Source organism: Squalius cephalus (genome assembly GCF_949319135.1).
Source record: "Squalius cephalus genome assembly, chromosome: 23".
Lineage (NCBI taxonomy): Eukaryota > Metazoa > Chordata > Actinopteri > Cypriniformes > Leuciscidae > Squalius > Squalius cephalus.
The window spans coordinates 10,929,866-10,945,680 of NC_137144.1; the positions used below are offsets into that span (position 1 = coordinate 10,929,866).

Consider the following 15,815-nt stretch of genomic DNA (forward strand, 5'->3'; position numbering starts at 1 on the left):
AGTCTATAAGGTTTTACACTATGTAAAACGTTATTCTAAATCAATAAAGAATCCACTGCAATCAGAATTAGAATACTTACTCTGACATCTTGGTGGTTTAGTGTGTTTTCACCCTGGATTGGATAGAAATGACTCATTAGATATAGGCAGTTTAGTTAATTGGCTAACTCAAGACAAGCACTTCTATGTGGTTTTAAACAGGTAAAGTTTGTTAAGAAATGAAATTCAATCAGGGACAACGAGTCTGTAAGTTTAGCTCAATAGTCTGAGATGCTCGAGTCAGTACATTTGTCACGACTTCAAAAGGTCATAAACATGATACCAGCGATCAGCTGCTGTATTCAGAGGCTATAAGACAAATGCGATTAAAGATCATACTATTTTATGCTCTGTTAAAAAAGTTACTACTTTAAATTGAGTACAATCAACTTGGATGTTTAAGTCATTTCAAATTAAATTACATTAAATGACTTAAAATGTTGAATTAGAGTTGAATCTTGTATAACATGTAAAAAAGTTGACAATTGCTTAACTTATTTTGAAGAGTAAAGCAATGTAAAAAAAAAACATATGTTGTCATAATTTATTGATATATAATTTTAATTATAAAAATATGATAATGATATATTTTAGCAATAACAACTACAGTCTAACTCATGTGATTTAAACAGAATAAACTGTCATATCAATTAGAGCATATTAAAATTGAACATTTTAATTAATATTTAACTTTTTGAGAGAAACAATTATAATAAATTGTATTGCTGTTAAATATTGTTTCCTTTCAATATTTCATATAAATTCTCTATATATCATTTAATACATGTATACTTTATCAGGTAATTCATAACTACATTTAAAAGCACACTTATCAACATATTGTATGTACTCATGAATATTAAAAGACTTTATCTGTCTGGACATATGGATGTAAAAATCAAGCACTTAGAGGACAATATGTCTCTAAACAACAGGAAAGATTCATCAGTAAAGTAATTGTTTTAGGAGATAAATAGTATCTAAATCTATGCACAAATGTTTGCATTCAAAGATGTGCCTTTGTCCTTTACGTACAGATCTACAGAGAGTTCTGGAATGACGCTCACCTAATGAGAAGAAGAGGAGGAACACTTGGAGGAAGAACTGGAAAGACTGGGTGAGCCTCAGAGAGAGAAAAGTTAAATAGGATATATATGTTGGACTCTGATGGGTCAGCAGATCTTGGGAGTCCTGTTTAAGGAAGTGGGTTCCAGCCTAGACCAATAAGCCGCTGAGCTCCTGAAATATCCCGAGCCCATCCTCGGCGGGACAACATTCCCCTTCCTTCAAGACGCATATGCGTGTGCTGTAAACGGCAGCAATGCGTAATACACCAAGATCCATAACATATCTGACAGAACAAATAAAGGGTTAAATAGCTAAATAATAAGAGATATTTCAGCGAAAAAAAAAAAAAAAAAAAGGATTTTAAGTTACTCACCATACAGCAAAAGAGGAGTCTCCATAAATGTGAGTTGAAATGCCACCCATATTTCTTCTGGAAGTTGTGTACCGACCAAATTCAATTAAAATGCCACCCATTTTTCATCTGGAAGTTGTGTACCGACCAAATTAAATTTCATTAAATTAAATTTTAATTTAATTTAACTAAAGGAATACCTATAGAGCAATGCAACTGATCAAATAGAAGAAAAAGCAGCATACAGTAGCACTATAGTATGTATTCATTAAAGTCAAACCAAAGCACCAGTAAAGGAGTGTAAGGGAGTAAAAGAACCAAAGTATGCGTAATAAAACAAACAAAAAAGGATTTTCCTCAAAAGCATTCATTTAATGGTCGTGGCTCAGCGATGATACACAATTCTCTTTCAGGACATATACATACTGCATGAAACAAATGCTCATTTGAGGCACTGAAAGCTAAAGACAAAACTACAGCAAAAAAAGATAAATGATTGCATAGCACTGACGAATTCCTACAATAATTAAACAAAGAAATGTCTAGGAATTTAGGCTTCGCCCTCAAACATCTTCTTCCTGCCGCCCATACCAGCCTTGTCCTCAACGTTCTTACGCCAGTCCCCAACATCTGAAACCTGGATTATGAGAGAGGAATTGAGTGTGAAGGAATGGTAGTTCAATTAAACATAGGCCTGTATATCAGGGCTGTCAACGTTAATGCGTTTACACATGCAATGAATTAAAAATAATTATGTGGTAACCTTGGTAGCACGCACAATTGCATCATTAACGGAATTTACGTCACGCAGTTAGATGATCTTAGAAGAGTTTTTCAGACTGACTCTGAGCATCTACAATGGCAAATTTCTATTCTAACCCTTTAACCTGATTTCACTTCTGTTTGCGATCAGATCATTTTAAGCCATTAAGAAAGTTTTCAATATAATTATCCAATTATTCATGTGTGCATAAATTTATGAATTATATGGACTTTTTATATCGTTTGGTTATTAGTTGTCCTTTTGGAGTCTCCAAGTGTCGTTTTTGGAAAGACATCTACATTTACCATGAAAAAAACTTGCTGAAAATGCAGTTTTGTGAAAATCATCCTTCAATCGGATAGTTTATTTTGCTGGATATAGCAAATGATGAGAAAATGAACATGTTAAACAAGATTAATCGCGATTAAAATCTATTGACAGCCCTAATATTACCTTCTGGAGAGCTGTTTTACAGCTTAAATTGAATTTGTTTCATAATTGATGATTTTACAACATTACTGTTATTTTCCTGTTTATAAATGTAAAGCTGCTTTGAAACAATCTGTATTGTATAAAATAAAATTTTACTTGTATAAATAAATGTGACTTGACATATAAACCAAAGGAAGACACACAAAAATGTATTATTAACTACTTACTCATTTTCAATATCAATAAACATATTTATTAAAGCAGGAAATCTTGAGAGCTCATACATTAGCAAGATGTTTGCCATGGTTAACGTTTGATAACAACCCCTAATGGCTTATTTGTTTTAATAATAAATATTATTTTTGATCATATTTATGTGATAAGTGCTTATGTTTAAATGCTCAACTATGCTACAAGCAATAAGCAACTTGAGGCCAGTTAGGGGGATTTACCCATGGTAAAATCACTGTAATGCACGGCCTCTCATGGGTTATGGCATTATTATTTCTGTCAGGACCATTATCGTCAAATACGATTGGCAATTAGCATACAGTTTGGATTGGCGGTATGGTTCTGTTCTAAACATGAATGTATTGCCGATATCATTAATTCAAGATTTTAAAGTACAACATAATTCGAGAATTTATTCTGATTCAAGGGGAATCAGAATGCCATCCTGACTGACGAGAGGAGGAGCTGGGGATGGAGGAGGGTAATCAGCTCCTGAGAAACGCGATAGCTGCTGATAATACTGAAGGAGCGTATATATGTATACAGTGATAGGCGTGATATTCCTATAGGTAGATGTGGATCAGCTGAGAGTCAGCTGACGTGAGCTTGACTAACGTGACCTGCCAGAACTGACGCTATACGCTTGATTTAGATAACTATTCACATCTGCTCTGTACTATAACCATTCACTCACCTCCTCTTTGACTTCCTTCTTGACTTGTTTCAGGTTGGCTCTCAGATCCAGAGACACCTTGTGTTTGGAGCCCAGAAGAGCCCCAAGCATCTGATCGGCAGACATGCGCACTTTCTTCAACGCGGGTTTCTTGAACTTGCCAATCAGGTCGACCACCTTGATCTTCAGATCTTCAATCTATACACACATTAGACTAGAGTCAAAACAGACCTCAGAGAACCCAATATATAGACTCAACAGAAACATCACCTTCATCATCATCATGAGGTATGTTTGAGTATTATAGTTTATAAGTTACCTCTTTATCTCCCTTGCCAACTTTGCTCTGCAAGTCATATCTCTCCTCATCAACCGTGTCGATCTGATGGTGAAGTTTCTTGCACAGTTCCTGAATGGCGACATTGAAAGAGTCAAGCTCTCTTTTCTAACCATCTTTTGCATCATAATGTTTCAAGAGTATGCAATATAACTTTTATCATGCCTAGTCGCATATACATCACTGAGACATCAGTGAAACTTCTGGACAGCACTAATATAGCCTACATACTAAGAACATATTTGTTTGTTCACAACCATAAATGTCAAGAAAAAAATATTTTAAATGCCATTCTAATATCCAAAACATTTGAGTAAAAATCTAAATATATTCCATTGGTTTTCCAGAAGTGTACTGTGGTTTTCTTGAAGTATTTTCGAAGTGCCATGTAAATACCATGAGTGCATCAGTTGTTTTATTTTATTTTATTTTATTTTATTTTATTTTATTTTACTAAAATTGCGAATTACTTAAAAAAAAAAATAAGTTTTTGTTTTAGTAAATGTTTTTATGTTTTAAGTTTTAGTAAATTTGTTGTGTTTTGTAATTTTTTTTAGTGCTTTTTAAAAAAAAGTTTCTATAACTTTTTATTTCACTCTTATTTTTAATTATTTTAGAATTCAAATGTCGCCTTGGCTACTACCTGAAATAATATTAGTTTTAGGTAATGATAATAACCCTGAAGTTCATGAGTATGGTAATGATATATTCATTGAATTACTGTTTTTGTAAACAATGTATTGTAAAATTCTGTCTTCCAAATGAAAACGTAAAAAAAAAAAAACATCTAATTGATGTGCATGTGCTATGAGAGAACGAAAATCATATTTGCTGTAGTTTCAAGGATTTTTAATTCATTTGGTGAATGTGGTGACAGACCTGCAGATCCGCTGTAGATGAGGGCATGGAGAGAGGAGGGCAGTTTTCTGCCATGTAATTCTCCCTGTCTACAATTAGCTGAGCAGCTTCTTTCTCCATAAGGCCCTTTGCAATGCTAAGCACCAAACTCTGTAGGGCAAATACATCAGTTAGACCCTGGATTTCATACAACACCATTATAGTGCTTTTATCAGCAACACACATACTGACAAACATAAAAGCAGTCAGAAGAAATTACACTATTGTAAAGACCACATGTAATCACATGATGTGCACAGTTTTCTTTCCTATTGAAACAGGAGGGTGGGACATTTCAAAGGATAGGATTTAACTTTTTATGTCAAAGCCATGATGTGATTTTTTCTTGCAATATAATATAATATAATCATTACTACGGGGCTGTTGAATGCTTGAATCTGATTGACTATATAATAGTAAACAATTTTACATGCTTTTTGCCAGAAAATTATGTTTTATTATGTATGGAAAGCACATACTCTATTTCTCCTGCTCTCCCACTCAAACACACACACATGCAGTACGGACACACACTCGCTCAGAAATGTGTTGTCGGCCACGTTAACAACTCGGTTTGTACATTTTTTTCGAATAATTCAACGACCCGTCATCAATTACTCCTTATATTATATTATATTTGTTACACATTATATGTGTCTATATATTATATATAGACACAAAATGACAAAATTATTTCATGAAATGAAATATTTTATAATATTTTATATAATATCAAAAGCATCTGTGCATTATTTACTCTACCTTGAGATGGTGCCTGCGGCTCGATGTCATCTTTTTCCTGTGATGGATGATGAAGGAATTACAATTACAAATAGATTCTCATTTCTTTGATATGAGATAAATAAAATAAATAACAGAGATATTCATATACTCACTCAGACATTTTGGACCCGTGTTTTCTTCACCCCTGTACAGAGTGCAAAACAGTGCAAAAATATTTAAAGACATTTTTTAGAAAGATGAAACAACTTTTATATATCTACCTTTTGATATACAATATTTAGTCTTGATTGATTCAAAGGTTCTTTTGTGATATATGCATTAAGAGAGATGTCATATAGAGTGGGCTGTGTTTTCTGCATTATAATTTGAAACCAGCACTTGGAAATGTCTTGCGATCCAGAGGGAGGGGTGTGCATTTCCCCCTCTGATATCCAGTATCTCAGTCTCTCTGCTTCTGGAACAATCTATGCATATGTCAACAATACAACTAATCTGACCCTGTCTGCAGACAGCTGTATAAATCACACAGATCGTGTTTTGCTGTATTCAGATGTCTTGGATATTTATAACAGATCCCTTCAAAGCTTAGGATGGTTCGACAGAGATATCTAAGGGACTGTTTCTGTTCTTTTCTTTCTTTCTTTTTTTGTGCAAATTATAGTATTAAAGGGTTAGTTCACCCAAAAATGAAAATTCTGTCATCATTTACTCACTCTCATGTTGTTCTAAACCTGTATGAGTTTCTTTCCTCTTTTGAATATAAAGAAAGATTTTGAAGAATGTTTGTTAACCAAACAGTTTCTGGTCCCCCATTGTATTATGTTCTATACTATGGGAATCAATGGGGACCAGCAACCCACAATATATGTTGAAAATATCTCCTTTTGTGCTCAGCACAAGAAATTAATACAGGCTTGGAACAACTTGAGGGTGAGTAAATGATGACAGAATTTTCAGCTATCCCTTTAATGATACAAACAATAAATGTATTAGCATTTGTAGTGGCATATTCATGTTCATACAGTCATTTAAAATGTCATTTTTGTGCCAAGCTCATTTTGGCAGTCCAACACGCATTGCAAGATATTCAACTGGCATTTAATTCAGTAGCAAGACAATTAAATCTTTAATACATGCCAATTTAGAATTAAATAATTTGTGCACAATACTCTAAAATATATTTTTATATAAATTAATTGAAAGAATAATGCAAAAATAATCACTTAATAAAATACAAATATTTGATATTCCTCTGAAGTTATTTTATAGTTCCAAATCACTATAAACTGCTTACAGAAATGCGTTTGTCATCCTAAAAATACAATCCAAAGCATGAGTTCAGTAAATTCCAAGTGAATAACACCTCAAAAACAAGTCAAGCATCTTTGGATGCTTGAGACAAAATGGAATCAAACCATGAAAATGTAGACATTGTCCTCACCTATATGAGAAAGTTAAGCAGCAGCTCAGCCCTGAAAGAAGAATATCTGAAGGAAGCAGACCACTAGCAGCAGGACTACACTTATAAACCGGTATATAAACCTGGTGTCATCATTCGTCTCCCCTCTTTATGGTAAGGTACTATCCACAGTTGGTTTGCCAGCCTCTTGAAATATCCACTTCTAATGTCCGCCAATCACACTGCTTAAAATAGACTACTGGAGAAAACAAATTTCCAGATGTCAGGATAATGAAACTAACAAGAAGAATTAAGCTGAATATGATCTGATAAGGGCTGTCAGGAGTCGTTCATCTGCCAAATGAATTGATTAACATGCAGGGTGTTGGAGAATAACACTTATTGTGTTTATGTTTCTTTCCTTTTTTGGTTATAACTAAGTTTTTTTTTTTTTTTTTCTGAGAAGGCAAGCTGCCATTTCTGCCTTGCAATGATCAAGTTTCTTATATGTTTAATTAATAGAAACGACTCATTTATTGTGTTTTACAGAAGTGCTCCCATGCTTTGACCTAACATGATCCTTTAGGTTGCAAAGTCAGCAGTGCTTACTAATACACATAAGATCATTTACAAATACTTACTCAGTTGTTAAGCTGGTAGTGTACTATTTACAGAAACTTCTAAGACTGCATCTGTTGGTCATAGAGATGCTACTGCCATTTTAATAAATTCCAACAGGATATGATGCACATTACGTAATGTTTTATGTTCTTATTTTCATCAAATTACAATTATGAGTTATTTTCAGTTGAGAAAGATTCTCCACGACCTTAGTCAGATGATTTAGATGACATAATAGCATGTTCATTAGACTCTACAGCTAATAAATCTGTCTCCTGCTTTTGACACAGTTAACCACCAGATCCTCCTCTTAACCCTCATGATGAAGAGCATCTCAGGAACCGCACTCCAATGGTTCAAGTCATACCTCTCAGGTACAGTAGGTCCTTTAGGGTGTCGTGGAGGGGTGAGGTGTCTAAGTCGCAACATCTAGCTACGGGGGTGCCTCAGGGCTCAGTGCTTGGACCACTTCTCTTCTGCATCTACATGTCATCACTAGGATCTGTCATTCAGAAACATGTTTTTTCCTATCACTGCTATGCTGATGACACACAACTCTACCTCTCATTCCAGCCAGATCTGGCGGTAGCTGCTCGCATCTCAGCCTTCCTGACAGACATTTCTTGTTGGATGAAGGACCACCACCTTCATCTCAACCTTGCAAAGACAGAACTGCTTGTGGTCCCAGCAAACCCAACACTCCATCACAACTTAGGTTTGTCAAACATAACTCCATCCAGGACAGCCAGAAACCTTGCAGTTGTGGTTGATGATCAGTTAAACTTCACAGACCACATTGTTAGAACTGCTTGGTCCTGCAGATTTTCCTTATACAACATTAGGAAGATCAGTCCTTTCCTATCGGACCATACTACACAATTCCTTGTCCAATCTCTTGTTCTATCCAGACTGGACTATTGTAATGCTCTCTTGGCAGGCCTTCCAGCATGGAATTGCCAATAGCCGCTCGCATCAAATTCAAGGTACTGATGTTTGCCTACATAACAACCAATGGCTCTGGACCCCTATACCTAAACTCACTTCAGAGCCCTCCAGAAGCTTGCGTTCTGCAAGTGAACGGCGCCTTGTGGTACCATCCAAAAGAGGCACAAAATCACTTTCACAGTCCTTTTCCTTGACTGTACAATGCTGGTGGAATGACCTGCCTATCTCAACCCAATCTGCTGAGTCTTTTGCCGTTTTCAAGAAATGGCTGAATCTGTTTGTCAACGCTTGACCCATTAATACTAACACTTACTATTTTATATATTTATTAAAAAACACCTTTCTACATGTACTGTGTAGTATACACTCACCTAAATGATTATTAGGAACACCATACTAATACTGTGTTTGACCCCCTTTCGCCTTCAGAACTGCCTTCCACGTGGCATTGATTCAACAAGGTGCTGAAAGCATTCTTTAGAAATGTTGGCCCATATTGATAGGATAGCATCTTGCAGTTGATGGAGATTTGTGGGATGCACATCCAGGGCACGAAGCTCCCGTTCCACCACATCCCAAAGATGCTCTATTGGGTTGAGATCTGGTGACTGTGGGGGCCATTTTAGTACAGTGAACTCATTGTCATGTTCAAGAAACCAATTTGAAATGATTCGAGCTTTGTGACATGGTGCATTATCCTGCTGGTAGTAGCCATCAGAGGATGGGTACATGGTGGTCATAAAGGGATGGACATGGTCAGAAACAATGCTCAGGTAGGCCGTGGCATTTAAACGATGCCCAATTGGCACTAAGGGGCCTAAAGTGTGCCAAGAAAACATCCCCCACACCATTACACCACCACCACCAGGCTGCACAGTGGTAACAAGGCATGATGGATCCATGTTCTCATTCTGTTTACGCCAAATTCTGACTCTACCATCTGAATGTCTCAACAGAAATCGAGACTCATCAGACCAGGCAACATTTTTCCAGTCTTCAACTGTCCAATTTTGGTGAGCTCGTGCAAATTGTAGCCTCTTTTTCCTATTTGTAGTGGAGATGAGTGGTACCCGGTGGGGTCTTCTGCTGTTGTAGCCCATCCGCCTCAAGGTTGTGCGTGTTGTGGCTTCACAAATGCTTTGCTGCATACCTCGGTTGTAACGAGTGGTTATTTCAGTCAAAGTTGCTCTTCTATCAGCTTGAATCAGTCGGCCCATTCTCCTCTGACCTCTAGCATCAACAAGGCATTTTCGCCCACAGGACTGCCGCATACTGGATGTTTTTCCCTTTTCACACCATTCTTTGTAAACCCTAGAAATGGTTGTGCGTGAAAATCCCAGTAACTGAGCAGATTGTGAAATACTCAGACCGGCCCGTCTGGCACCAACAACCATGCCACGCTCAAAATTGCTTAAATCACCTTTCTTTCCCATTCTTACATTCAGTTTGGAGTTCAGGAGATTGTCTTGACCAGGACCACACCCCTAAATGCATTGAAGCAACTGCCATGTGATTGGTTGATTAGATAATTGCATTAATGAGAAATTGAACAGGTGTTCCTAATAATCCTTTAGGTGAGTGTATATTTTACTTCTATAATGTGACATTTCTATAATTGAGAATTTATTTTATCCTGACTGGACCACGAAAAGTAGGTGTTACATTCCAAAATGAACGTAACCCTGAATCCAAGTTTGCTAAAACAATGGCTGAATAGCTACTTGGCTATTTCGTTTTTATTCAAATTTTCCTTCTAAATCAGTTAAAATGACTTGGTTTTCTGTGTAACTTAACCAAATTCTAATTATTATTTTTTTGTCTTTTCTATATTTAATTCTATATTTAATTTCTTATATTTTGCATGCAGAACATTATACATAATTTAGCATATAGGGCAATTTTACACCTGTAGATCTTTTGATTTGTTCCGAAACAGGGGCTTAATTTGTTGCAATGTTGCATTTTCTTCTTGGTTCGGTTTGCTTTCACAAGGCAACCTTTCAATTCGTACCAAAACGTGTTTGTGCAAGTCACATGCTAGTACAACTGTTCTCTTATTGGTCAGAGTTTCCGCTGCATCATCCATCAAGATGATTGACTGCCATTGTATTCATTCCATGAGCTTATTGTAGCTTTATTTGTAACACATGCAATGTAGTCGAATGTAGTCACCATTCCCGCTGTTAAATTATATACTTCATTCATATTAATACTACAGCAAATTCAAACACGCTCTCTCTGGATTTCCCAGTGCTGTCTAGAGGTTAACAGAGTCAAGACACATGCAAACAAAATAGGAATGTTATAATGCAGCTAGAAGAGAAATCAAGGCTTCAATTACATTTTAACATGAAGAGGTGCTCTTTTGGTTTTCAACTGTGATAGCTAATGTGCTCACTCGCAGAATCAGACACTACTGCTATTTATATACATTTCCAGTTTAAAAAAAATGGCTGTATAGCTAATTGGCTATTGGTTGGTGTTACCCAATACTCATGCTTCCTACCCGACATCAGTGAAGAAGGAAAGTAATTTCAGAGGAAGAGCAAGCTGATTTTTTTTAAACTAATTAATTGTGTAGAAAAGTAGAATTTTCTTGAATAATTAGCCTAAAAACAAGTTGGCTCTGAATGCATTTCAAATCACAAACAAATAGCAGTAGACTCACTGAACTTACTATCAGCTTCAAGGTGTCTTACAGAACTTCACATTCAATAGAAGCAGAAACGAGGTTAATTTGGACCAGATCCACTGATGAATTTCTCCGTCCATAACCAGCTCTGTAATAGTAACAATAACAGAATCAAACAGAAGCTGAGGCATCTCAGAAGCTCTGTTAACTGTAAAAATATGTTTTACATATTTAATGTCTAATATGATAAAGACTACAGTCATGTAAGTGTCTGCTTTATTCTGCAAGGGGCAGGTCGCCATCTCATGGAGGCTGCCATGTTGAGATCACATGACCAGCTGAATACTACTCACTTTATCTTTATCACTAACTGCAAACTTTTGCTCGAAACTGCATTAGTCTCGGCCTCAGACATCACTCTTTCATCTTCTGAACACAAAGGAAGATATTTTGAAGAATGTCTATAACCAAACAGTTGATGTATCCCATTAACTTCCATAGTATTTGATTTTTTCTACTATGGAAGTCAATGGGGTCCATCATCTGTCTGGTTACCGACATTCTTCAAAATATCTTCCTCTGTGTTCAGCAGAAGAAAGAAACTTCTGTCACAATTTGAGGGTGGGTAAATGATGACAGAATTTTAATTTGTAAGTGAACTATTCCTTTAATATTAAAGGGATACTTCAGGATTTAGCATTAAGCTTTGTATTAGTAGAAAACCTGTAGTATTTTGGAATTACCATGCTTTCCACCCTCATATCCCCCTGAGAGGAGAGATTTATGTATTTTTTGTCTGGAAAAAATCCTCCGATGACGCAAAAATCGTCATTTTGCGTCATCGGAGGATTTTCTGTCCAGAGGCTAAAGACTACAGCCAGTAGTAGGGGCTGTTCCGCATTTGTTCAACCCGCCCATAGAGGGTGGGATCTCACTCACATAATGTACACACAGTCAGCCGTCTTTCTTTGGAAGCTAAGCTAGCAGGCTCTTGTTCTGTGAAGAAAGCTGAGTAGTAGGGGTTACCATCCTCCTTTTCCCGGACCTGTCTGGCGGCCGAGATCGTTCAAAATGTCCGGGATTCAGCTTTTGCTTTCTGCGGTCGCCATTCATTGTTTACATGCACACCTCTTGTTTCAATCTAACTGAATTCATTCCGATTGGTGAATCTGAATGTAGTGTTTACATGAACGCTAAACAAGTGATCGGTTGATGTGCGTTTTAACATTGCTAAGGAAATTCCCGCACCTCCGTGAGAGATATGAGCGTCTCAGTAATGACGCCACCGGCCTCGCGCCGTTCTCCCGCGGCCGTCAGCCTCGTCCTGCTCGCCATAGTAAACATGATGAATGGCGACTGTAGAACGCAAAAGCCGAATCCCGGACATTTTGGGCGATCTCGAAATCCCAGGCAGACTCGTCACGGAGACTCACTGGTAGCCTAACCTTGTTGTTTTCAACTGCGCTCTCTAACCGGTAGGCGTGGCCTCCTAGGGCAGCGAAGCAAGTGCATTCTGGGAGTTGTTGTCTTTCATCCACATAAGCCAAAAATACATTTTCTGGCTTTTCTCAGTCTAGAAAGCTCCAAATAAAAAAAATTCTTCACATTTCTTCTACATAAATGACCAATTTTAAATACACATTCATCTTTCCAGAGGTGAAGTATCCCTTTAATCAAACAACAAAAGAAAAAGAGAAAAGCATTCACTGCTCTTTAATAGCTTTAATAAGGATTCATTATATTTAATTTATACAAATAAAAATGTCTGCTTGAAAGAATAAAGACTGATGTGTGCAAGTTGTTATAAAGAATGCATATATCATTCATTGAAAATAAGTCTGTGTTCTACTTTATGAGAAGTGGTTTTATTTAATTTTATTTTTTTTATGTACAGCAGTTAAATCGTCTGTATTGCATGTTCAAATCATTCATATTAACCGGTTAATAGATGATTTCTCCGAGAGTATATAATGGGTTTGGAAAGTAACATCAACCTCCTGTTTGCCAAACCAAATTTTGTACACATGCTTGGAATAAAAAAGTGAAATAACCATTCAGTATTCAGTATTTACTTCACTCACATAACAGGTAATTGACTCCACTGACTTAATTAAACAGGTAATGTAATGAGGTAGGCTATTCATTATGCAACAACAAGAATACTAAAATTGACACATTTATCACTGCATAGACTACAGTATCACATTGATTACAAGAAATAGTAGTCAGTATCCTGTTTTATCAATTGCATGTTATGTACAGTTAGTGTACAGTTATATTGTGCATGTTATTTACAATTATACATAACAACACACGGTCATCAAGATGCAGATTACCTGCAGTTCCCACCATGATCAGTAGATATCGCTAGAGACTTCTGCAACTCTCCATCCATCTCTCTTCCTGATTACGTTCATCCTTAATCCTTGAAAAGAAGAAGCAAAGGCTATTAGGCCTTAGTTCAATTAGGGCATTTAAATAGCTTTTTTTAATTTGCCTTAGAAAAAATATAACTGGTGTGCATCTCTATACAAAACAATTGCACTGACATATTTTAAGATTTGTCAGTGCAAGTTGCTTTCAGTTAAAACAGCTCAAGCATGAATTTTAGTCTGGGACTAGCGACTAGGTTTAAGCCTTGTTTGTGAAACCGGGGATAAAGGTTAGGTTAAAAACACCCAAACCAATGCTCCAAGCGTAAGGTAGGAGTTTAGTTGATATTTGCACTGATATTTTTGTTTTGAAGAAACATAACATGCTCCCCTGCTGCATCCCAATTCAAAGGTTGCATCCATTGTGTCACTGCGGCGTGACAAAGGCTGTCCCAATTTCGAAGGCTCCTTAAAATGCGTCCTTCTTTCCTGTGAAATGAAGGATGCCCTTTCTCACAGTTTTAAATTCCATTTATTTAAAGGCTGAGCCTAACTTAAATGTATGACCAAATTATCACAATTTATTTCCAATTGGATAAAAATTCTGTCATATACTAACTCACATATATTATATTATATTATATTATATTATATTATATTATATTATATTATATTATATTATATTATATTATAATACCCAAGATTTAAGCCATAGCATCATTGTCTAAAGCACCAAAGAGATCCCTGAGGGTCATTTTAGACACGCCAGCTGAAGTGTTATTTATTTATTTTAAGATTCGGTCTGAATCTCAAATCAACACATTATCTTTCATCTACCAAATGTGTGTCAGAATAGCTCAATAGTTCAATAGCAGTTTTCTATATTCCCAACAAGAATACAGATTTAATGTCCCATGACATAAAACAAAATAAAACCAGATAATTGATTTCCCAACAAATCAATCCTATTTAGTCTGAACAAACTTTTCTTAAAGGTTCTGAAAAATTATATCATGCACAAACTACTTTTCTCAATTTATGCTTACAAAATTGAAAATAAAAAATAAACAAGCAGTAAAAACACCTTTCAAATGCATCACAAATAGCAACATTTTGTTAAAATATTAAATTATCTGTCAACGCCAAAAATGTATACAGTGCAGTTGGTCAAGATTCACCCAGATGCTATTACACATTAACAATAGGATAATCAAAGGAAAAAGCAGAGAAAACAGCAGCTCACCTATGAGCTGAGGCACACACAGCCAGAAGAATGGAGGAAGAACTGGGTCTCTTCAGGGAGCGGGCATCATAAGTATATATTGTATTCCCCTATGACCAAGGAAATCCCATCTCTCTTTTTATGGTAGTAGATCCATCCAGAGAACCAATAGAACACACACACCTGAAACACAATATCAAATCCCTCATCTCCACCCGAACCCCCTCCATATAAATAACACCTCTTTAGATTGTGCAATTTATTTTTAATCTAACAAACTGAAGAACTCACATGAGGCAGTGTTCATAAACATTTTTCTAAATTTCTAATTTCTGAAAAGTTAATAAAAAAATGCATTTGCAAAAACAAAACAAAAAATATTGTATTACATCTTTTATAATATTCAAAATATATACAATATCATATTAAACCTTCACTTTTCAAGCAACAGGAATGGTGCCCCAGAAACAAAAAATTCCAAATTTGCCCCAGTCTGACAAATGAACCTAAAGGAATACTGCGATTTGATCTCTTTCTTGACTTTCTGAGCAAAACCAGGCATGTCTAGAAAGACGGAAACTCTCTTTTTTATTCTTGTTTATGGAAGTGGGTTCCAGCCTAGACCAATAAGCCGCTGAGCTCCTGAAATATCCCGAGCCCATCCTCAGCAGGACAAAATTTCCCTTCCTTCAAGACGCATATGCGTGTGCTGTAAACGGCAGCAATGCGTAATACACCAAGATCCATAACATATCTGACAGAACAAATAAAGGGTTAAATAGCTAAATAATGAGAGATATTTCAGCAAAAAAAAAAAAAAAAAAGTATTTTAAGTTACTCACCATACAGCAAAAGAGGAGATCTCCATAAATGTGAGTTGAAATGCCACCCATATTTCTTCTGGAAGTTGTGCACAAACCAAATTAAATTAAATTAAAATGCCACCCATATTTCTTCTGGAAACTGCACCGACCAAATTTAATTTCAGCACTATAATATTTATTCATTAAAGTCAAAACAAAGCACTAGTCAAAGAGCGTAAGGGAGTGAAAGAACCAAAGCATCAGTAATAAAACAAACAAAAAAGG

The 15,815-nt window shown here is 36.1% G+C and overlaps 2 protein-coding genes across 4 annotated transcripts in view; both read right to left on the reverse strand.

Annotated features, from left to right (window-relative positions):
- LOC307151803 (troponin I, fast skeletal muscle-like) overlaps positions 1-1,207 on the reverse strand; it is a 181,469-nt gene extending 180,262 nt beyond the window's left edge. For both annotated transcript variants that reach the window (XM_079859973.1, XM_079859972.1), the window contains exons 1-2: positions 1,107-1,207; positions 81-113 (exon numbers count right to left, since the gene is read on the reverse strand). In XM_079859973.1, coding sequence (XP_079716099.1) covers positions 81-88 — 8 coding nt within the window. In that variant the 5' untranslated portion in view covers positions 89-113; positions 1,107-1,207. The remainder of the gene's footprint in view (positions 1-80; positions 114-1,106) is intronic.
- LOC307151806 (troponin I, fast skeletal muscle-like) lies at positions 81-15,385 on the reverse strand. Of its 2 annotated transcripts, XM_079859976.1 has the most exons (11): positions 14,749-15,385; positions 13,470-13,558; positions 11,179-11,281; positions 6,978-7,194; positions 5,689-5,720; positions 5,555-5,591; positions 4,775-4,903; positions 3,878-3,967; positions 3,580-3,756; positions 1,107-2,096; positions 81-113 (listed from the first exon to the last, which is right to left on the reverse strand). In XM_079859976.1, exons 5-10 carry the CDS (start codon positions 5,694-5,696, stop codon positions 2,010-2,012), a joined length of 528 nt encoding a protein of 175 aa, XP_079716102.1. In that variant the 5' UTR covers positions 5,697-5,720; positions 6,978-7,194; positions 11,179-11,281; positions 13,470-13,558; positions 14,749-15,385; the 3' UTR covers positions 81-113; positions 1,107-2,009. The 2 variants fall into 2 exon arrangements, with proteins under 2 accessions (XP_079716102.1, XP_079716103.1); XM_079859977.1 differs by lacking the exons at positions 11,179-11,281; positions 13,470-13,558; positions 14,749-15,385 and having other exon boundaries at positions 6,978-7,253.
- Positions 15,386-15,815: the final 430 nt, after the last annotated feature.

Coding starts and splice junctions, on each gene's coding strand:
- LOC307151806 (XM_079859976.1), bottom strand. Junction 4,904..5,554: donor GCCGCAGGCACCATCTCAAG/GTAGAGTAAATA, acceptor TTTGCCCTACAG/AGTTTGGTGCTTAGCATTGC. Junction 3,968..4,774: donor CATCTACAGCGGATCTGCAG/GTCTGTCACCAC, acceptor GTCGCCATTCAG/GAACTGTGCAAGAAACTTCA.